A 25,396-nucleotide genomic window follows, 5' to 3' on the forward strand; every position below is an offset into this window, starting at 1 on the left:
CAAGTAGGTGAAAACACGTCATGGCAAAAGTCCATTAATTGGGTCCATGAAATTGCTTCCTCATCCACTGTATTCCCCAGATCTGCCCTCCAGTCACTATTTCCTGTTCTCAGATTTCAAAGAATGCTCGCTGGTAAGAAATTTTCGCCAAATGAAGTAGGTGATCGCCGAAACTGAGGCCTATTTTGAAGCAAAGGATAAATCGTACTACAAAAATGGTATCGAAAAGTTGGAGCCTTGCTATAATCGGTGTATCACCATTGAAGGGAATTATGTTGAATAAAAAAACTAATTTTGGCAAAAAAATGTGTTTTACTATGGTAGGCCGAGGACTTTTCAATTAACTTTTATACTATGTGTACCCATTTGACTAATAAAGGTTTGGCAATATGAATGCCTGTATCCTAAATAATTTCATCATTGTAGAACTCCTGAGATTTCTGATCAAAAAACTGAATCAAAGAAAGTTTCGCAGAAACTGGGACAAATTGTATTTGGACGGTACAAAATCCAGACTCTATGATAGAAGCATCTAATCTTTCCAGACAAATCTCATGTTCTAGCACGAGTGAGTGTATTTGATCACAGAGTCACAAAGGAAAACAACGCCTTTCCTATTGATCAATTTTGGTAGTTTTTCTTCAATAACATAATTCAATAACTATTTATCGGCAGTGGAAAATCTAATTAATAGTTTCCCAGCTTCCAATTCCAGAGCTCATGTTCTACAATTCGTTCCAATCATCTTCTTTGACCTCAATACCTCTTCTCAAATCATCTGTAATTTTTGGGCTTTCGCTATGATCTTTCTCACACATTATTGCCGTACGTCATCCCATATTCCTAGCCAATAATAATTAATTTTAAAGGTGGCTCGCTTTATCTTATATTAGTTTTATATTAACAAAAGCCTACAAGCGGAAATTCGTCGTTTGCTTTTAAAATAGCTGCAATTCATCGGTAAATAGAATCGTAATGTTTTTGAATAGTTTAGAACCGATGCTGCCTTATTCTTGTACCAAAACATCAGCTAATTGCTTCAAAGATGTTGGGGATGGAAATCTACTGCCCACTCTCTGCTCTAAACTCCTCATAAAGCCTCAATTATGTTGAGGTTCGATTTTTTAATTATATTCTGAAGCTCTTAAAACTAAACCTGAACCTTTTTAGCTGTGCGTTTGAACGCATATTCTTCTTGGAATATGGCAGAAATATGCTAGTCATAGTAAGAACTTCATCATTGAGTATATCAAGATATTCATTAGCAGAAATCGGGCCAATCATACAAATGAGAGCACCAGTTGAATTCCACGATATTATTGCACAAATAATAAAGGAACCTTCGCCATATTTGGCTCTTTTGACTTCTGGATTTTAGGCTTTTCTTGACATAACCCCGACTGTTTGTAAGAAATAATGTAAACGATGATTCATCGGGCCATCATTACATACTTCTTTCACAGCTTAGTATTGGCTTGGGATTCCGTTAGCGTTTTTCAATCGTAGCCTTCCTATGGCTGTTAGCTTTGTGGAGCACCCACCTATATAGTTTTTGTTGGAACAATATTACTCAAGTGAGTATTGAGTTCTGTTGTCACTTTTGTCGTGGTAGTTTTATGCGCTCAATCCTTTTTAAGGTTCGTCGGTTTCTCCCAGTTAAATTTGTTTTCACTTTTTATTCCTCTTCGCATGTAATATTTTAAGATTTTTTGTGTACGCTATCATTACCGTGAATACTGTCACTCGTGAAATCTTAAATGACATCGCTTGTTTCTAGCGTTGCAAAACAACACACATAATACATTGATATATGACCTACAGGACTTGACAGACTTGATCTTTTGGAGCAGTGTTTAGATTTCACTAAGAAACTCTTATCGGTAACATGAAGAGAAGAAAAATACAAGTACAATGAAGCTAAAATTATATTATCATATGAATTTACTAACAAATTTGCGGCTATATTTTAACCATATAAATTTCAATTATTGGTGTGGTGTCGTATTTGAATATATTTTTTAGTAAAATTAGCGTTAATCTGCCCAGTGGGACATGTAGAAAATCATTTCATTAAGTGATATCCTCTAACTTATTGTAAATTTTACTTAAAAGCCTATATATGTATATTAATCAGTTGTAAAGTAAATGTGTGGTTCATATTTCGTCTTGTTTTGAAAAAAAAAGGCCTGAAAAAATATGTTTGCGCACCTAATGTTAAAAATTTAATAATTAATCCAAAGAATAATATGATACTTCATTATAATTAACTTCAGTGCCCAAATGCCAAATAATTTCTATAATTCTATAATAAATACCTCTTTCTTATGTTTGATAGAAGGTAACTTTTCGCCAACGATGCTTGCAATCTTAATATAATAGTTTGTTTGACAAAACTTAAAAATTATATTGTTGATGTAACCAATCTTTAACAATTCGGAATTAGATTGTTATTGGGAAACAGCACTTTGGCAAAATTATGGCAACTATTTGGAAAACTGGTTCTATTACGGCGTATAAAAGCTAACAAAATGTGTGCGTAATTTCCAAAGCGCACTAGAAGCTGTCGCATTTTCATTATCAAAGGTTCGCAATTACACTATATAAAGTGAAATATTTCATGTACATGTAATATACTAGGTTATTCTATATATTCACGGTTCGCCATCTATTGTCCAGACGTAAAATTATTATTTGGAAACTATTTCAGTATATAAAGGTTTATAAAAACACAATCAAAATTGCATGATCCTTCAAACTGGTAGGGCAATAAACTCAGATTATTCTTATTCCCTTTTGGACCAAATGGATGTAAAAATGCATGAAAATATATCAGTTTATGGAAGAAAACATACTTTTACACCCACAAAGATAAGATAATTATAGATATATAGATAAGATATCAGATCGTGCTCCCCGAATGGCGTGACAAAACTATAAAACACCTTCACTATGAATTTCTATATCATAAGTATTTCAAGATATTATATATTTAAAATATCAGTTTATGTGTTCATCAGGCCTCGCGAACAAAAAGGTATCAGATGATTTTGATATTACCGAGTGTCTATGTAAAATCAGTGAACTCACGTCATCAAGATGTTTAATGCATTGCCTGTCGCAATTTGTAAATTCGGTTTAGGATCAGACAATAATTCCATTGTCATTTTCTTCTAGTTAAAAAGAGACATTAAGGTGTCTGATACTGCCTGCGAAAGTCGTCTAGTTGTCAAACGTCTGCAAAATTCTTTAAAATATTAATTATAATACCTGCAGGTTATAAATCGGCAAATGTTGTTTTAACGCTTTTCTTGTTTTGATAAATTTCAATTCGCTGCTTATTGTTATTCTGATAAAACATGCCGAAGACGGACAGAACAGATTGCGTCTCTAATCAGTTACTTCGAACAGGAACGAGATAATTGATAACTGATACTCTTGCCAGTAAAATTCGTTAGAGAGCTAAGAATTCTTACTGTTAAATATTAAGTGGCTACGATTTACATTGAAAATCTTTATTAGAGTGTTCTAGCTGCACTGAATATTAGTATGGGCACGAATCGTCATTGAAATATCTTAAAAATATAATCTTGTGTTCACTGAAAACAAACCGTCCCCATACAAAGTGGATGACGAATCAAAATCAGCCTGATGTTAACTGCATCAAGGATAAAATTTATGAAATGTATAAAAACAGTGAGTAATTTTTTCAATATGAACATAATTTATTATAATTATTTCGGAGGAAGCCGTTAGTCTGGAAAGTATCCATACAAAAATACTACAAATACTACAATAAAAAATACAGAAGCTTAAAGATATGCAGCCCTATGGGGGATGTAGAGCATCCCTTCATACACTGCTGGGTAATATATTATTTAACTGGCGTAAAGATGACCCACGAAGTAGTAACTCATGTTTACATGTTTGTGTATTAAAACAGAGAATAAATGAATAAAACACTTTTGAAAGTGATACTTGACTTGTATATTAAATTAGCAGATATATTAAATTAATAACGAATCCAAAGAGGTTATTTATTTTTTAGTCTTTTTACTATTTGGAAATGAATAACAAAGGAATGGATTTACAATGACTATATTAACTATTGATTTTCCAAAATATAAGTCTATAAAGGAAATAATCAGAATAACCGATACAAGGCTCACAGCATAAAATGTCATATAGTTACATATCTTATTGTAATAATAATTAAACACCTTAATATATATCAATGCTTTAAAATTTACTGTTAATAATTTATAATATCATCCTATGTGATCCATCTATGCAAATTATGTAATTAGTTACATTTTAACCCTTACATATTTTCATTACTTCATTTATGTATTCATATTGTCCTTATATTTTATCCGTGTTTTTCACCTAACGCACAAATTAATGTATTTATTACCTGCAATATTCGGTTTATGCTTTGTTAAAAAATGCATTTACTAATGAAATCTGAAACTAATCAGCAGTCATTACCACTAAAATTTACAGAAAAATCTTAAAAACTTTTAGAATTACCTCTAGTACAATGATATACTGTTTTATAATATACTATGTTTCCAGAACCATGTCAATTAATGACAGTCCTTAAGCAAGAACATTTTTTCTTTCTTTCTTTTCTTGAACAGAGATCAAATTAAATCAAAATAACATTTAAAAAACCTTTAAAAGTTGATTTCCAAATATAAATATCTTGTAAACAAAGAGGGCAGAGTTATGGTCGAATTTTTTTAATCCATGTTAAGATAAAATTTTCGCATATGTCGTGTTTTTCTCTAACAATTTCCGTTAAAGTGGGCACATTCAGTGGTTCTTTATGTAAAAAAGGTTATATATATGTTAACTATACGTAACCATACTATTCTTAATCGGTTTTTTATCCAAACTAGCCATAGCTCATTAATAATTCCAACAAAACAAACGAAAGTGACACAAAACACTACTTAAAATAGAATAACCGCGTTCAATTATGTCTTAACCACTTACTTACCTTAAAACAACATCGTGTCAAATTCAAAAAACAAACACAGGGTTCAATCCCAGTGCGTTATTGTCGGCAAGCTAAACTCTTAGCCCGTACGGTTACCGGCTATGTTTATTTATATATTTTGTGTCATCGATCTGACAGCTATTCTTGGTTGCTTGATTTGGGCTTTTCTGGTTTTGTTGGTATATATTTACTCGTAGGGTATATTAGTCCTAAATATTTTTCCTCGATATAAGCTTTATCCGTGCCAAATTGTCGAAATTCGCTGTGATCGAAATGACATTTTCATACAGTGCTTGTTCAAAATTATCGATTTATCTATGTGACCTATAAAATTACTCTATATTATTTCCAAATATGGAATATTAATAATTGTCGAACGAATCAATACAATTTCCAGACCAAAGGCCTTTTTTGATCGTTGGGGTAGTACTTTTATAATATATTAAAAGCAAACGATATATAAATAAATCGATATTTTTCCACTTCCAACATACTCTCTCGCTCAATTGGGAACTTACCATGGCCGAAATTTCCAAGTTTATTTTATAGTTGTAAAAAACATTTTTTAATATAATTGCGTTGTTTTTCTTGTTTGATCAATATAGATTTTGCAAAAAAAAAATTTGAAATACGGGCAGACTCTGAAGTCAGAGGGAGATATATCTGCAAATGGTATCTATAATGAAATAAATCGTAATTCCCTGTTTTTAGTGATGTTTTATTACCGCTGGATCAGATCCATTTTCTATATATCTAGAAACAAGTTAACATAATCTTCTTCTAACATTTTGCACTTATTTTATGTAGCATTTTTCAGTTATTTGACATTGCTAAATTGCTTACTGTTACGAACAACTTTCAAATAAGGGAAGCACGCTAGCCACCGAAACATTTGAATCCTGTCTTCTGAAAAATAGTTTTTAGGAATTTCACAGTATGAACATCAGTATTATCTTGCTGAAAAATATAATACTGACCGATATTTCTATTCCATATTTGGCTACTTATTCCCCGATAAATTTAATGTATCTTATATAATTATTTACCAGAAATTAATTTTATTTCTGTCCTTCCTAAAAATATATACACGGCAAACAAGAAAACTTTCGGGGAAGTGTTATTTCCCCCACTCAACTGGCCACAAATTATTCTTAAAATTGTTTCTACGTTAACTGCAGAAGTGATTTCGTTCGCTTTAACGAAGAATTTGAAGTAATTCGAAAAATTGTTAGTCTATCTCTATCATTATGACTATAGGCCTGTCTCATGATTACTTTTCTAGATCTATTAATTACATTCGCTCTCTGAGACACATGCAATAACGACCCGCATATTATCCAAGGACTTAAATCTATAACTAATTATACGGTAGTAATAGTTTGTAGGTTCGGCTTGTTTCTTATCATATTTACATTGAACACTTTTTCATTTCACGTTTAGTTCTTATTTCCTTCGGTAGAGTGTTTACTTATAAAGTCATTTAGATATCGCTCTTTCTCCATAGTTTGTTCTGTTCCTACCTGTATACATCTTTCTTAATAAAACTAAATTTAATTATTCCATTATATTTAATGCATTTGTTATATTGGCAAAAAGTTAGTATTCTTTATTCTGCTCACACATTTTAAGCAAACGCTCAAGTGTATCCTGAATAATTACACATATATCTGTGCATATACATATTTCACACTAACAAAAAAAAATTCTACTTATTTTCCTTCGCATATTAATTAAATATTCAACTTTAGGTGTTTCCACTCTATCATCCTGTCTTGGAAATTGTCAGCATTGAATAATAAACCTATATTCAACTTTTAAATGTTTTTTTGAACGTTATTTTATTTAATTTGATCTCTGTTCAAGAAAAGAAATAAAGAAAAAATGTTCTTGCTTAAGGACTGTTATTAATTGACATGGTTCTGGAAACATAGTATGTTATAAAAAAGTATATCATTTTACTAGAGGTAATTCTAAAGGTTGTTAAGATTATTCTGTAAATTTTAGGGGTATTGACTTCTGATTAGTTTCAGATTTCATTAGTAAATGCATTTTTTTAACAAAGCATAAACCGGATATTGCAGGTAATAAATATATTAATATGAGCGTTACTTGAAAAATACGAATAAAATATAAGGATAATATGAATACATAAATGAAGTAATGCAAATATGTAAGGGTTAAAATGTAACTAATTACATAATTTGCATAGATGGACCACATAGGATGATATCATAAATTATTAACAGTACATTTTAAAGCATTGATATATATTAAGGTGTTTAATGAATATTGCAATAAGATATACAACTATATGACATTTTATGCTTTGAGCTTTGTATCGGTTATTCCGATTATTTAATTTATATACTTATATTTTGAAAAATCAATAGTTAGTCATTGTAGATCCATTCCTTTGTTATTCTTTTCCAAATAGTAAAAAATAAATAACCTCGTTGGATTCGTTATTAATTTAATGTACAAGTCAAGTATCAATTTCAAAAGTGTTTTATTCATTTATTCTCTGTATTAATATACAAACATGTATTACTTCAATTATGATTCCAAACTTACCTTTATCGCATAAAAGTAAAGAAAGGTCACGTGTATATATATATATATATATATATATATATATATATATATATATATATATATATATATATATATATAAAAATTTGGAGTTATTACTGTGCTGAAAATAATCATATTTATGACACTTTGTTATATTGTTCAGTGGCGTGGTAATTTATACTTATTAATATTTTGTTGATTATTTCTGAACTGATATAGAAAATACTGTGAAAACATTATTTTAATCTATTATGAGACCAACATGACTAATTTAACACATTGAATACGAATTTAGACCAAATAAATTATTTTGCGCCAAACCTGATTATATACTAACAATGGACTGACGTTATGTGACACTAGTGACCGACCAATTTAAACTTAAAATAAATAAAAGCGCTTTTTCACATTCATAATATTGTAATACTGTAGTTTTTCAAAGTTAGTCATCATCTCAATTATTTAATATATGCATATTGTTATTATTATTATTATTATTATAAGTTATACTACCTTTGGGTCTGTTTCTGGCTGAGCAACACGTACTTCCAGTGTTCCGGACATGACTGCATACCAACATTTTCCAGTATCCCCTTGACGAAACACTACAACAAAAAACAATTATATAATAAATTATATAAAAGTTATTTAGTACAGTCATAGAGTACACAAGACAAAAGACAATGGGTCGCCATATTTTGAATTTTATAAATAACGCTAAATCATAACTAATATAAGAAAATAATGGAAGAGCATTGGAAGGTTCAATGGAATATACTGATAAATTATAACAAATAGAGATCCAAACGTTCAGAAACATCATTACTTTTTGCTTTACCAACAAAATTGAAACTAGAACCTTAACTTCATTTTATATCGTTCCCAACTTTCAGTAGATTACTCGTTTTATATTAGGTTACAAAATATACAAATATAGAATGGGTACTTAAATGGACCGGAGATAAGAATATTACAGATTCATTATATACCTTTCGATTTAAAATTTGGGACATATTTGTGACAAGTTGTATTGGTTTTTTCCTATATATGTATATAATTGTACGGCAATTTGTTGATATGTCATTATTTTTATCCTCCACAATGTGGAGGTTCAAATAAAAGTAATTACTTTCCAAAGGATACTGTTCTAGCAAAGAAACGGTTTTTAAAAATAAATAATGAAAGTTCATGAAATCTCTTGTAAAAATTTTTGAACAGGAAATCTTTCTTTAAAATCTTCACCAACAATTGAAATGAAATACGTAATATGTGTATATTAACAGATAATAACAGGATAAACTAAATATTGAAATCAGCAGTTGGTCAACCCACATTAGAATCTTAGAAAAGAAAAAACATCTGTTCATTCAACTTCACGCTGATAAGAAGACAGTATAACACCCGAAACACGTAATGCGAACACATATACCTATACAGGTAAAATTGCAAGCCAGAACATATATATATACATATATATATATATATATATATATATATATATATATATATATATATATATATATATATATATATATATATATATATATATACTTATTTCAGGCATGATAAGGTCTGATTTGCTAATTTGGCAATTGTAGTATCACCAACATGTCCACGTTTCTAATAAACTTTTATGCTTCTTGATTGTTGAACATTTAAAAAAATAAATGCATAACACTGAAGTGAAAAACCGCTTTGATATTACTGCTCTTCGTTCGTGTACTTTCAAAGATTGACTCAATGCTGAATATGTAAGAATGAATTAGTAGCACCAGTGGTATGCAAACAAGGGATATAAATGATTCTGCTATTATGTTATTATTATCTAAATGTTATTTAACGGCATCACGAACTTATTTTAATTTGTTGGTATGTGAAACTTTCTCTAGACTTTTTATTCATTGGCAAAATAATCTACATAAGCAGTTATAATGGAAATTGTCATTCAGATATTATCAGTATATGGATCAGTATATTATCAATCTTCAATGATTAATAATAGCTGTCTTCAAAATGATTATCAACACAACATACCGAGCAAAAGCACTGTAATAATAAAAAACTAGTAATGAAGTAGTGCAAAGGGCAAGAATTTTGGATGGCTACATATAATATGGATAGTGTCCAATTAAGTACCTAATATAAATATATAAGGAAGAAAAGCAGGTTCAAAAGTATGTACTATATTCAATAAATTCAAATATTACATTTTAAAGTATATATTGGTCAAATAATTTTTTAATTTATAGTTTTTTATTTTATAATATTTAATTATTAAATATTATTATAATAATAGACAATAATTGTAGTATTTAAATAAAGTGTTTTATTCTTTAAGTTCCCACATAGGAAATAAGACAAAATAGAAAGAAGTAAATAAACGAAAGTCATAGAAGGAAAATCAAAGATGAGTTATCACCAAGAGCGAGATCGAAGACTGGGATAAATAAACAAAGAAGAATGCAAACATATTTCAAAAATTTAAGTTAAAACAATCTTCAATGATTAATAATGGCTTCCTTCAAAATGATTAATTGCACACAACATACCGAGTAAAGGCACTGTAATAAGAGAAATTGTAATTAAACATTTTTTTGTTCTGGTGGATGAAAAAATAAATAGAATTGCAAAGGACAACAAGTTTGGATGCCTACATATAATATGGGTAGTGTCCGATTAAGTACCTAATATAAATATATAAAGTAGAAAAGGACGTTCAAAATTATTTACTATATTCAGTAAATTCAAATATTACATTTTAAAGTATATTTTGATCAAATAATTTTTTAATTTATAGTTTTTCATTTTATAATATTTAAGGCAATAATAATAGACAATTAGGAAATAAGTTAATAGTTGACAGATTAAATATTGTTCTTTGATTTATTTTTCAAATATTTTGTATAAATATTAACTAGTATAATAAATTAAGTATTTTATTCTTTAAGTTCCCCCATAGGAAATAAGACAAAGTAGTAAACGAAAAGAAAAAGAGGTTCAAAATTATTTACTATATTCAGTAAATTCAAATATTACATTTTAAAGTATATTTTGGTCAAATAATGTTTTAATTTATAGTTTTTTATTTTATAATATTTAAGTTAATACTTGTCAGATTAGATAATGTTCTTTGATGTATTTTTCAAATATTTTATATTAATGTTAACTAGAATTTAAATAAAATATTTTATTATTTATGTTCTCACATAGGAAATAAGACAAACTAGAAAGAAATAAATAAACAAAAGCCATAGAAGGCAAATTAAACATGAGTTATCGACAAGATCGAGATCGAAGACTGGGATAAATAAGCAAACATATTTCAAAAATTTAAGTAAAGACATTATTCTTTTAGTCAGCCTGACGTAGTGATTTGTGTGAATAAATCTAAATTGTAAAAAAAATATAACATAATTATATTCGTTATTGTTTTAATTTACATATTAGAGTTAAATTTTGATTTCAAAATTGTTTTATTTATATATTTTCTGTTTTAATAGTTTACAAACATGTATTAATTCATTTGTTATTCCATATTAGGCTTATAACATAAAAGTAAGCAAAGAGCATCTATACTTACATTTGATACACTGAAATGAGTGTTAGTAGTTGAGATAGTTAGCATATATTTTAATGTATTAATATATATAAAATATTTGTATTAACTAATGTTATTTATCAAATATACTTCTGACCGTATGTTGAAAATACTGTGAAAACAATATTTAGTAAAATAGAATTTTTTATTTATTCCCTATACTCTTTTATGAGAGAAACATGATTAACTTAACAAATTGTGGACGTATTTCGACCACAGGGTGATCACTAGTGAGAATTACATCCTGCGCGAATATATATTTATATATTCATATTCATATTTTGAAATATTTTATGACCTGCTTAGTTCTAATGCTATAAATTCCATACGAAACAAACAAAACGTTCTGCAATTCAAATGAGATTGATGGAATTTTTCTGAAATTTCATCGGACTCTCATCCGGGAAGGTATTCGGTTTATTAGATTGGCTCAGGGAACAAAAAAATCGAGTTCGACCTCGACGAAGAAAATTTTCTATATCGGCCATGTAATTTTTATTGTCCTGTTGAATTCAAGGTTTCGCCTTGCTCTTTACGCGAAAATCGATTTATATTACACAGACCACACTACAATACATCTCTAAAGTATCGCGGCTTAAAGAAGATATGCCACTTTCGTCCTGACGAGAGACGCACACAAAAGCGTTATGTCCTCTGACAAATTGTACGGAAAGACTCAGGTTGAAATTGGCTTTTAAGTTCCACGTCAAAAAATACTTCATTTTCATTTTATGGTCATTTTTTTCTTCGAGCTCCATTTGCCAAAGCGTACGAGGCCTTTAGGCCGGGGTGGATGTAACAGGGTGAGGTAACAAATCATTAAACAATATGTGTTTTTTACATTTTTAAGTGCTATCGTAAACTTTAATGATGTAGTATTAAAATATGGTTAATCTAAGAGGTTTTTCTCGTTATTATTTTTTCTCTAAATTTTATCTAAATTTTAAATATTTGAAAAATTATATACCTTAAGCTTTATTTTGTTGTGAAAAAAATTTAAAATGGTAGAAATGTATAGAACTAGTGAGCCTGTGGCCGAAATTCGATCACAATATATTAATCTAATCAATTTTCTAGCATCTAGTAAAGGAACTAATTTAAAAATGTTATGTCACTTGAACTTGTCTTCACAGTATTTCCATTATAAGATCAGAAAGGTACTTGATACATAACATTAATTAAATATACTAAAATGTATGCAAAATAATTAAAATTATTTTCAGCACAGTAACAACTTCACAGAATCAAATATAAGTTTATATTATTTTCGTATATTATTTTATTTTATTTACTCCTATTTTGTAAACATAAGTATGGAATAATAAATGATTTAATACATTTTTATATATTAAAACAGATAATATATGAACAAAATAATTTTGAAATTGATATATGACGCATGTATATTAAAACAATAAAAAAGACAATAGGTTATTGAATTTTTAATGTCTTTACTATCATTAAATTAGCAATTGATTTTCCAAAGTTTAAGTCTATAAAGTAAGTAATCAAAATTATTGATACAAAGTTAAAAGGACAAAATGTAATATAATCACATATTTTATGGCATGAATCATTAAACACCTTAATATTTATCAATGCTTTAAAATGTTTAGAATTGTTTTATTAATAATTCATAATTTCTTCTCTTTGTCCTATATGTGTTCCTCCTATGCAAATTATGTATGTATTCCAGATCATATAGTTGTTATACTTTATCCATACTTGTCATATAAAATATATATTGCAAAAACAACATATATACCAAGCTGATTAAAAGAATAAATTATTTACCTAAATTTTCAAATAAAATTGTAATGTTCTTTGAATATCTATTTAATTTTTCCATCTCGACAATGCAGATGGCTCTTTTTGGTTTTCGCCCTCTATGGTTTTCATTTATCTATTGCTTTCTACTTTGTCCTATATCCCGCGTGGGAACTAACAGTTCAACAACAAATGAGGAATTAATATTCAATGAAAATATGCACAAATTGACATATTTATTGCCTGCAATATTCGGTTAGCCCTTTGTTAAGAAATGCATTTACTAATGAAACCTGAACACTAAAATTTAGAGAAAAATCTTAACAATATTTAGAATTACTTCTAGTACAATGATATACCCGATCTCCAGCACTATATCAATTAATAACAGTCCTTAAGCAAGAACAATTATTTTAGATGTTCTCTGTTCATCAGACATGAAATTAAGTGAAAAGCTAATTTAGACAATCCAAATAACTTGTAGGCAAAGAAAACAGACGATTCTTGTTATACTTGAAATTTGTTAATCTATGTTGGAATTAAATTTTTACATATGTCGGGTTTTTCTTTCAAAGTATATAGCTTCCAAAAAAGCTGACACATTAATTTGTTTTCTGTGTAAAATACAACTTTACGTGACAATATCATTCTCAATCGTTCTTTAACCAAACTTGCCATAACTCTTCAATAATTCCTCCACTAAGGGAATAACCGAAAGTAACACGAAATCGTAAATATTTAAAAATTAGCTTAAAATTAAATAACTTCGTTTAGTAATATTTTAACTACTCATTTTCTCTTTTAATACCATTTGAATAGTAAAATTTAAGCATATGTCTTCCGATTCAAAATTGATTACAGGTTTTGATTTTAAAAATTACGCATCCGTGGTTGATTTACGTAAAGCAGAAACGACGAATAATTTACGACGACGTATAACAGTTGGAGCTGGCTTTGCATCGGCCAGAGCTTAGAATATTTGTTTAATTTTCTTAAATTTTATTATATTCGACCAACACACTTCACGCGACTTCAAAATATGCACAAATTAACATATTTATTGCCTGCAATATTCGGTTAGTCCTTTGTTAAGAAATACATTTACTAATGAAACCTGAACACTAAAATTTAGAGAAAAATCTTAACAATATTTAGAATTACTGCTAGTACAATGATATACTCTATCTCCAGCACTATATCAATTAATAACAGTCCTTAAGCAAGAACAATTATTCTTGGATATTCTCTGTTCATCAGACATGAAATTAAGTGAAAGGCTAATTTAGAAAATCCAAATATCTTGTAGGCAAAGAAAACAGACGATTCTTGTTATACTTGAAATTTGTTAATCTATGTTGGAATTAAATTTTTACATATGTCGGGTTTTTCTTTCAAAGTATATAGCTTCCGAAAAAGCTGACACATTAATTTGTTTTCTCTGTTAAATACAACTTTACGTGACAATATCATTCTTGATCGTTCTTTAACCAAACTTGCCATAACTCTTCAATAATTCCTCCACTAAGGGAATAACCGAAAGTAACACAAAATCGTAAATATTTAAAAATTAGCTTAAAATTAAATAACTTCGTTTAGTAATATTTTAACTAATCATTTTTCCTTTTAATACCGTTTGAAAAGTAAAATTTAAGCATATGTCTTCCGATTTAAAATTGATTACCGACATTTTGCGGTAAAACGTTGCCAGGTTTTGATTTTAAAAATTAGTCATCCGTGGTTAATTTACGTGTAGCAGAAACGACGAATAATTTACGACGACGTATAGCAGTTGGAGCTGGCTCTGCATCGGCCAGAGCTTAGAATATTTGTTTAATTTTCTTAAATTTTATTATATACGACCCAACACAGTCCACGCGACTTCAAACACTAATTTAATTTTCTATCCGATCTGACGACTATTCCTATCTGATTGATTAGCCGGTTATTCGTCTTATTGGAATAAAATTATTTGTAGCGCATATTAAACATATGTTAAGTATTAGGCCTAAAATGTCTCCCTCGATATAAGCTTTAACCGCACCAGATTTCACGCCTCCTGATGCTCCGGTATTCTTCTAAACGAGAGGCACAATTTTCACCAAGCCGATTAATATATAGAAGATATTCATTTGAAATATTTCCATGTTAAAAATATCAATTCCAAATTTATAAATTGATTAAAATAATGAATAGCAAGTTTCAGTATAGAAAAATTGTAGGATTTTGTAACAAATATTACATTTATTATAAGTAAAAGTTGAAAACACTTCGTTACACAAACCAATTTATATATGTATTGAAATAAATAACCTATTTAATAAAGATTCGTTAACTATAAAAATTTAACGTTATTCTATATATCATCACCTTGCCAACAAAGCTTCAAAAACTTTGAAGAAGACCATTATGCATCAAGCTGCTACCGTTATGTTTGAGTCAACCAAATAACATCATTGCTGAAAGATATATTGGCCTTTTATAAAAATTAACAGCCATTTTCATGAATTATTACCCCGAAGGAGCAGATACATAAGGCTGCTCTCAGTTATGGATGACAGTACACATCTACTGGCAATCCGACATAGCGGCTTTCTAACTTGAAAAGGTCTCCAGATTTGATTGCCTTCTTTGTTGTCAAGAACATCTTAAAAAACTATTTTAAAATAGAAATAGTCCTCGATGTAAACTCGGATCATTCTCCAATGTATCTAACCACCAAAGATAAAATATTGATGAAAGTTCACAATACAATTCTGGTTAATAAGGAGACAGATTGCAATTATTTCATTTACCTATTACAGCAGGATACTAATTTGAACACACCTGTTAAAATAACGAACCAACTGGAAGAAGAAGTAGTTACCTTTAACTCTTCTACTCAAGAAGCTGCTTGGAGAAGAACCATATTGTTGAACGGAAACTGACAAGCTTAAATGTTCCAAAAGAAATTAGAGGTCTGATAGCCGAAAAACGTTAACTTAGAAGAAGATGGCATCAATCCAGAAGCCCATCTAATAAAACCTTGCTTAAGAGAGCCACCCAGCAATTAACAAAGGAATTTAAAGAAATTAAACAAGCACCAATCGCTGGATTCCTTTCGAAATTCCCTGTGAATAGCAAAGCCAAGTATTCACTTTGGAAAGCTACTAAATATATTAAATATCCCATAGCTCAAGTGTCCCTTCTTAGAAAGCCTGATCGGAGATAGGCCTGAAATAATTTAAAACAAGCTAATATATTTGATGCACATCTTGTGGAAAAATTGGATCCAAACCAAGGATATAATATTCAACCATGCCTTAATCCCAATAACTGTTCTGAGAAGATTGCAATGGTTACGCCTAGAGAAGTTTGTTGTTGATGGTCCTTCCTTTTTCAAGGTAATTAATGAAAATTCGCATCCCAAAATACAGACGCCATTAACCTTTCTAGTCGACTGTTGCGCTTTCCCACACTTTGAAGCGAGTTCATCGCGCATTCCACCCGGATGACTCTCGATTGGACTTCAGAGTGAACTGATGGAGCCATATTTCATCCATTGTCACAGATCGATGCAAAAACTCGAGTTTATTACGCTTGATCATCTTCAAACACTGCTCCGAATCATCAACATGTCTTTGTTTTTGGTCAAAAGTGAGTTCGCCCGGCACCCACTTTTCACAGAGCTTTTTCCTACAAAAATATTCGTGAATGATATGATTTACACGTTCAGTTGATATCTTTAGAGTGTCTGCTATTTCATTCAACTTCAATTTATGCTCATTAAAAATAATTGTGTGGATTCTTTTAATGTTTTCGTCGGTAACAACCTCTTTTGGGCGCCCACTGCGTTCACCGTTTTCGGTGCTCATTTCACCAGGTCTAAACTTAGCATACCAATCCTTGATGGTTGATTTTCCTGGGGCAATGTCCCAAAACTCTGCATCAAGCCAAGTTTTTGCTTCAACTGTATTTTATTCCTTCAAAAAGCAATTTTTTATCAAGACGAGAAATCCCTTTTTATCCATTTTTTCACAATAACAAAAGTTGCTTCACTCAAAATGCTAGGATTCACAAACTAATGATCCGAGAGCTGTCAAAATTATACACGCATCTTTTAAGGATTGGGGATAACTAAAAAACAAATGGATTTAATACTAGTAGTGCCATCTATGTGTTAGACCGGGGAACTTTCAATTGACCTGTTAACTAGATTACTTCGTCACGAATTTCTTGATATACCTGAGGATTGTGAATAGAATACAGATGATGAAAGCTGGACCGATGGAGACTTAAATACCATTCTAGAAATCTAATTTAACGATCTGGAATGCTGGACAAAACCTTAGCATAAAAGCCTATAAAAGCCTCTAGAACTACATTGAATATACATTAATTTTTTTTCATCCTATTCTCTGGCAAAATTTAATAAACTGTTTTGATAATATTGCAATTCCCCTTATACAAACAACCCTTCCATTATTGCGTTTTCGGCTATTCTTTCTCGCATACTATTTTAATAAACCTCTTCATTAAAACTGCAACATCCCCTCCAGCAAACTCCTTTCAGTTGAAATTTTATTAGATTTCCAGACGAGTGCTGTACTCTTGAATATATATTTAATACCGCTTTATATACGTGGAAGTAATTAATCCAATTTTTCGAAATATATTTCTGTTTACGTTTCAATTTACTCCGCATGTACAAAATTCATTGTTGGAAATATTCGATGTGTGGACATAAACGTAACGGTTATATTTTAAATTAATATATGAATATTTTAGTTACGCAACATTTATGTTTTACAAACTGAATAATTTAATATACAATATTGGATAAATTCTCTCGGTTATTTTAAAGAGCTTAATAGGGTTTTAATATTATTTATTGTAAGTTGCCTGAATGCATTCTGATGATAGTTTCGTATAAAAATTGTTTATTGAGAAAAATTGGTGCAATATATATTAATCATAATATTCTCCATCATTTTGAAAAACTTGTTCATCTTTCTGGTAACGTGGCGATACCATATCAAAAGAACGATGTTGTGTTTTCATCGATCAATTTTTGTAGTTTTTCAGCATTTCGGAACCGTGTACCAGCCATGCTACTACAACAAGCTGAATAAATGGTAATCAAAAGACGCTATACCTTAGGAGTACGCTAGATGCGGGTGAGTACTTTTAATTCAAGCTACAACTGTTTATCCATCCTAACTCATTCTTGCAGCAATACTTTTTGCTACTGCTACTTACGTACAATTTGTTCATTTAAATTTAGTAGACAGTTTTAGCGGTTCATGATACTCTACAATATGCTAATCCCACCATATACACACGATATTTTACAGCCACGAATATTCCGAATCGGTAACAATGTGAACGGCTGGATTTCTGGACATTTTTTATACAATGAAAATGCGTCACAGAAAACTTTACTTTTTTTGTCTGGCAGGCGATCTATGCTACGGCAGATAATTCATCAAATACTAAACTCTCTGAAAGTTGATAGATAGTCTGAGCTGGATTTTTGTCCAAAAATTATTTCCATTCATTGTCTCCGATTTTGTCGATTCTTAGCGCCATTCATTGTGAGTAATATTAAAATAACTGTGACACAAATTTGACAAATAAATTTAAGAGTTGAGTTAGGTTGTTTAATAGTACACTATTGGGTATGTAATTATATTATTATATTATTTATTTATAGATTTTAATATTTCTCATTTTAAAAAGTCTATATAATATAAAGTTTACTTTTCATTATTTATATTTAACTAATAATCACCGTTATTCTCTCAAGTTGTTATATTATGATTTTGTTTGGGATACTTATAAGAAAAAAAGACAGGGTAAATATAAAAAAGCTTAACTAACTGAAAGTTTACTACCGCCCGTACTGTTACGTTATCATTTTCTTTTTCAGTATAAATTCGATTTTATGATATTCTTCAATATTTCCACCCCAAAGTTTTCCTAAGTCAATTATCGGCCCTCTATTATCGAAAATACTTCTTTTTTTCTCCAGATCAAAGTAGATTTCTTATCGCTTAATAGGGCTTTTAATGGCGAAGAAAGCTCCAGTTAGAGAAAACTTTTATATCCACAAGAATTGTTAGAGTGCTTACTTTTAATTGAACCGTTTCATCCTCAAATGGTAAAGGATTCTTTCAAGATAATTTTTCTGGTAAGGAAGATACCTCGCGGTGTCTATTTAGATGTTCATCTTTGATTATCAATAGTCAGTACTTAGAAATAAATAAAGTTGTCGAAATATTAAAATAGAAATTAATTATGAGCTGTTAATAGTTATATGATCTGTTAGAATTGCTTGGTTGTTAAGTATGGGAAGACACAAAACGGAAAATTGTATCAGTGTAATGTCCAAGCAACACTGAATCTTACAGACTTTACATAATATCTGTTCATATGGATGATAAAGTCATTTGTATATTTATCAATCATTTAATAATAATTTACTATTGTCTCCTATATGTTTGTAATGCACCTTGGTAAAAGTACAGTTATAGTTAGTGGTTTATCAATACGATGGTCACTATTTATATTTCGGGAATTCGCAACACTATTCTCATGTGAGTCCATCTGACGGTTCCATCGTAAAGTTTGACATTTTTGACGATATACGTACTCAGAAAATTCTGTCGCACAGACGCCATTTGTTTATTTTATATTTAGTTGAATACTTCGTCTCGGCAAAAAATTAAACTGAATCGTGAACATTTTCGTGCGACGATTTTTTACTATTTTCGACGTAAATTATCACAACAAGAGTATATGAATCAACTTAATTTGACTTTTGGTGATGAAGCTCCATCAAAAACCACTGTGTATCGCTGGTAGAGTGAATTCAATCGTAATCGTACTTCGCTGTCCGACGAGTTCCGTGAAGGTCGTCGAAAATCGTCTGCTGCCAAAAAACATCGATACTCCATGCGAAATGATTATGCAAAATCGTCATATCACCTAGTGTGAGATTAACATATCCCTAAGCATTAATTCTTCCAGCATATATGCGATTGGCATTGGATCGCACATAATTTGACAATCGCTCAAAAAAGGCTCGTGTCGATTGATGCAAAGAAATGCTTAAGAAATTTAGTCGCGGTGTTTCGAAAGATGTTTATAAAATCCGGACAGGTGACGAATCATGGATATATCCGTATGAGCTCGAAAGTAAGCAGCAGTCGACTGTGTGGATGTTCCAAGATGCACAAAATCCAACATTAGTTCTTCGCGCACGAAGCACTTCAAAGAAAATGGTGGCCTGTTTCTTCGAAAAAACTGGTTATATTGCAACAGTGCCTCTAGAGGATCGTGGAACAGTAAATTATGATTAGTACACAACCATTTGTTTGCCAGAAGTCTTCGGTTAAATAAGAAAACAAACAAGAGACGCCGGATTGTTGTTCATCATGACAATGCGAGCTCTCACACATCGGCTCAAACAAGAGATTATTTGAGTACTTAAAACATCGAATTGATGGGTCATCCGCCGTACAGTCCTGATTTGGCACCAAATGACTTCTTTTAGTTCCCATCCGTGAAAAATAAACTGCGTGGTCAACGATTTTCAACACCCGAAGAAGCTATTGAAGCGTTCAAAAATCATGTTTTGAAGATACCTCATTCGGAATGGAATAAATGGTTTGAAAATTGGTTTAAGTGTATTCAAAAGTATATCGATCATCGTAGTGAGTGCTTTGAAAAACAATAAAAATATATTCACAGCTTAACTATTGTTTTTTTTATTCCCGTAATATAAATAGTGACCCTCGTATTACTGGTACTCATCACATATAGATCTATCGAAGACAATCTATTTCTTTGTAAACATTTGCACACCAAATCTGAAGAAGAAATATTTATCATAAATCAGAGCTGTACAAGCCACATGCGGCCCGCGGCTTTAATTGATGGGCCCCCCAAATCTTTTTTAATTTATTTATTTAAATAACAATATTTTTGTAGAGAGAATATTATAATTTGATTTTTTTGTAATCCAAAATGACTAGATGAGCAAATTATTTCCCCTTCTGGCAAAAATTTTTTTCTATTTGATGCTCGCGAAAAAATTCAAATATTTTCAGCCTGTACCCGATTACGTGTCACCACGCACGTCACCATTCGCTTGAGAACCAGGGGAATTCCCCGAACGAAAAAATAGAAATCCACAAATGCTTTCAAAATTACTCGTCGTTTATTGGGTATGGTTAAACATTATTTGTCATTCAACGCAAGGAAAGTTTTCATTACGCACGGTTACTCTCAAATTGTTGAAGATTTTTTCATTATTTAAAGCTTATTACTACGTTGGCCGCTTTGTGCTTAAGTAAATAAAAATTTTAAGCATGTCTAACCTAATATAACCATGTCTGCAAGAAAGCGGAAGTTAAGTGAAGAAAACCGTTTATTCAATGAGATATGGGAATTAGGCTATTTTATAACCAACAATAACAAGAAAATTCAGTATTTGATTTGTATGCAAGTTTTGTCTGTAAGTAAAGAATATAATGTTAAACGGCACTATACTACTTTACATGAGGAAAAGTACAAAAACATGTTGGTGAATCAAGAGATGTTATGGCGGCTTAGTACAAAAATAAACTAATACAGTAAACAAGTATGTTTTCTAAAGTAAGTATGGAGAATGAACAAAGTTAGGCTGGCTCATATGAAGCCTCATTACAATTAGTTAGAGGTAAAAAACCATTTGGTGATGGAATTTTAACAAAAAATTGCGCAGATTCAATGGCTAAATGCTTCATGCTGCCGAAATTGACGGAAAAGTTTGAATCCGTAGCATTATTTCATCAAAAGTTTCATTATTTCATCATCAATATGTTTGGATGAAAGTACCGACCAGACCGATATTAGTTAATTAATAATTTTTATACGTTGCATTTTGAAAGATGTTACACTTACGGAGGAACTACTGGATTTAATGCCATTACATGGAACAACTAAAGAGAGTGATATATTTGAAGAATTTAACAAAACTATTACGGATTTCATAAATATGTTTATATTGTGATTGTTGAGACAACAGCTATGACAGGGACAGTGACAGGATTGGCGAGACTTTTAAAACTTTTAAAACAAAAGGACATTGATTGCTCGTTATGCCACTGCATCATTCACTAAGAAGCCTTATTTGGAAAATCTTTGTGTCAAATGAATGCTATGAAAGTAGTTGTTAGGATAACCTATCTTATTAAAGATGGAAACATGGCATTGGTATATAGAAAATTTAGAAACTTTTTAAGTGAAATTGATGCAACATATGGAGATTTATCATTACATTCAGAAAACAGATGGCTACCGGCTAGACAGGGCTTGCAACGCTTTTTCGCTTTTAGAGAAGAAATACCTTTATTTCTAAAAAATCAAACTTCCGATCTACAAAATAAAATGCAAGTTCCTCAGTTCCTGGCTAATCTTGCATTCCAAACTTGAAGCAACACTTTAACGAATTAAATTTAAAGTTGCAAGGCAAAAAACATAATATAATCAACTTCTACGGTAATGTGAATGTGAATATTATTTAGAGATGGAAAATGTTAAATTATGTAATTTTTTTTACCATCAGAAATATATAGAAGAAATAATCGTGGAATTTGAGCAGCGATTCGCAGATTTTAAAAAAATTGAGACTGATATATATATATATATACACTCTTCACTCATCCATTAACGGTCTCAGTTGAAAGTGTGAAGATTAATTATCAACTAGAATTGTTTGTTCTACAATCAGACCCTTTTTATAAGGGCAGAATAAAATCAGGAATTGAATTTTTCAAGCTCTTTGTTGAACATTTCCCGAAACTGGGGAATTTTGGTCTAAAAAAATGTTGAATGATTGGCAGTACCTACTATTATAAAAATACATATTCAACAATGAAGTTTATAAAATCGAAATACAGTTATCCACTGACTGGCACATCACTTAAGTATGCACTGTCTAGCTACTAGCAATATTAGCATTGATATTGACATAATTCTAAAAGATAAATTAATAAAATAGTAGTACAATAATAAAATAATGATAGTATATCTGAATTTTGTTCTCACAAATATTTTGCAGGCCCCAATGAATTTTATCATTTTATAGGCCCTAGATCCTATCTAGTTGGGATAGCCCTATCGTATATTATTAGATACAAAAATATAAAATCGATGTTGAGGTATGTACCAAATAGGCCGTGATGGGGTAAGAAACATAAAAGGCTCCATAACTGTATATGTATCGTAGGTCTATGTCTTTAAACGCGTTTCATGTCGATGTTAGGAGTGAATATCCTAAAGTAACTATAAAGCCATCTTAGCTTTGTTTTCACTTATATTATGTGATTCAGGCTTTTAAGATTACACTTACGGGCTTACAAAACGGCGATTGGATGTTATACGATTGTTGTATATAGGTATATAAAAAATCGAAATTTAAATTAAAAGTACTGCTTTGGTTTTTAACACTTTTTGGTGATGCATTTGAGCATCAGTGTCGTTTTATATTGCCTTTCAACATTTCTTCCCATACAATAAAATAAATTAATTATTAATAAAAAAGAGGGCTTGACGTTGGAATGGCAATTGTTCCGCAGTTGTTTGAAGCACTCGTTGGTAAAGTTAAGTGAAGTTTGAGCAAAGGTATCGCAGATGAATCTGTAAGGTCACAAAAGATGCTCAAAACATAAACTATTCCAATTGCGAAATACCCAAGCTGTGAAAAACACCCCTGGTTCGTAGTTTCCCGACACAAACATAGCAGTGTAGGGTGTAAGGCAAAAAGAAGAAAAGAAAAACCTGAAGATAACTTGAACAGCGTAGTCTACTGGAATTTGGACGAGAATAAGAATGTACCGCCATCAAAGGTGGATTGCAGTAGTTTTATTGCCGCAAGCAAATGAAATCTGGTATCATCAAAACTTGGAAAATTTACTAGGATAGAAATGAATTTTTAGTTAGCTCTAATCCTCAAAAGATAACTGTATAAATTTGGTAGCTGTCGGATCATTAGTTTGTGATTTATAACATTTTGTGTGAAGCAACTTTTGTTATTGTGAAAAAATGGATAAAGGAATTTCGCGTGTTGATAAAATATTGCTTCTTGAAGAGAAAAAATACAATTGAAGCAAGAACTTGGCTTGATGCCGAGTTTCCAGACACTGCCCCAGGAAAATCAGCCATCAAATATTGGCATGCTAAGTTGTTAAGTATGACGCTGAACGCAATGCACGCTCAAAAACAGGTTGTTGCCGACGAAAACAATAAAAAAATCCACAAAATGATTTTGAATGACCGTAAATTGAAACTGAATGAAATAGCAGACACTCTAAAGATATGAACTGAACGTGTACATCATATCATTCACGAATATTTGGGTATGAGAAAGCTCTGTGCAACGTGGGTGCCGCGCGAGCTCACTTTTGATCAAAAATAACGACGAGTTGATGATTAGCGGCAGTTTGCATATGATCAAGCGTAAAAAAACCGAGTTTTTGCGTCGATGTGTGACAATGGATGAATCATGGCTCCATCATTTCACTACGAAATCCAATCCGTCTGGGTGGACTACAGACGATGAACTCCAAAGCGTGGGAAAATGCAATGGTCGGCTGGCAAGGTTACGGCGACTGAAATAGGAAGGACCAGCAACAGCGACTATTATAAAGCGTTATTGGACCGTTGGAAGGATAATATCGCCGAAAAACGGCCGCATTTGAAGAAAAAGAACGTGCTGCATCACCAAGACAATGCACCGTGTCACAAGTCGGTGAAAAAGATAGCAAAAATCGACGAATTGTGCTTCCACCGTACTCTCCAGATCTGGCCCCCAGTGACTATATCCTGTTCTCAGATCTCAAAAGAATGCTGGCTTGGAAGGAGTTTTCGTCGAATGTGATCGACGAAACTGAGGCCTATCTTGAAGCAAGGGACAAATCGTACTACAAAAGTGGTGTTGAAAAGTTGGAGTTATGTTGAATAAAATAAATAATTTTGCCAGAAATAGGTGTCCTACTATGGTAGACCGGGGACTTTTCAATTGGTCTGTCATTATTTAATATATTCCCCCTTTTTTAACAACTTTTTCCCATATTTCTGGAAGCATAGTTACAGATCCAATAATCGATTTATTATCGCAATTTTTCAGAATTGCGAAACCGTGTGCTAGCCAAGCCATACTGCATTAATCGGAATAAGTGATAATCAAAAGGGACATTCGAGCTGCAAATAACAGTATATCGTTCACAATCCATTTCTGCTTTGTATAAAAAAAAACTTAAATAACTATATTTTCAACAAACTGAACTGGCACTCACTCAAGCAATATTAGTGGCGGTTTGGTTTGGCCTACTCTAAAGTAATTGATTTTGAACGTAATGATTATACGTCTTAATATTTTTTAATCATAATAGCATTATCAATAAATATAATAAATAAGATAAATTTATTTATTACTAATG

The 25,396-nt window shown here is 30.8% G+C and overlaps 1 protein-coding gene across 1 annotated transcript in view; it reads right to left on the reverse strand.

The window, feature by feature from the left end:
* The window catches only part of Epac (Exchange protein directly activated by cAMP), a 517,502-nt gene that overhangs the window by 262,425 nt on the left and 229,681 nt on the right, over positions 1-25,396 (reverse strand). The window contains exon 3 of the mRNA XM_076410278.1: positions 8,084-8,175. Within this exon, the coding sequence (XP_076266393.1) occupies positions 8,084-8,175 (92 nt within the window). The remainder of the gene's footprint in view (positions 1-8,083; positions 8,176-25,396) is intronic.

This window comes from Rhynchophorus ferrugineus, unplaced genomic scaffold (assembly GCF_030347505.1).
Source record: "Rhynchophorus ferrugineus isolate W39M unplaced genomic scaffold, kcgeb_rfMv2 rfM7, whole genome shotgun sequence".
Taxonomy (NCBI): domain Eukaryota; kingdom Metazoa; phylum Arthropoda; class Insecta; order Coleoptera; family Curculionidae; genus Rhynchophorus; species Rhynchophorus ferrugineus.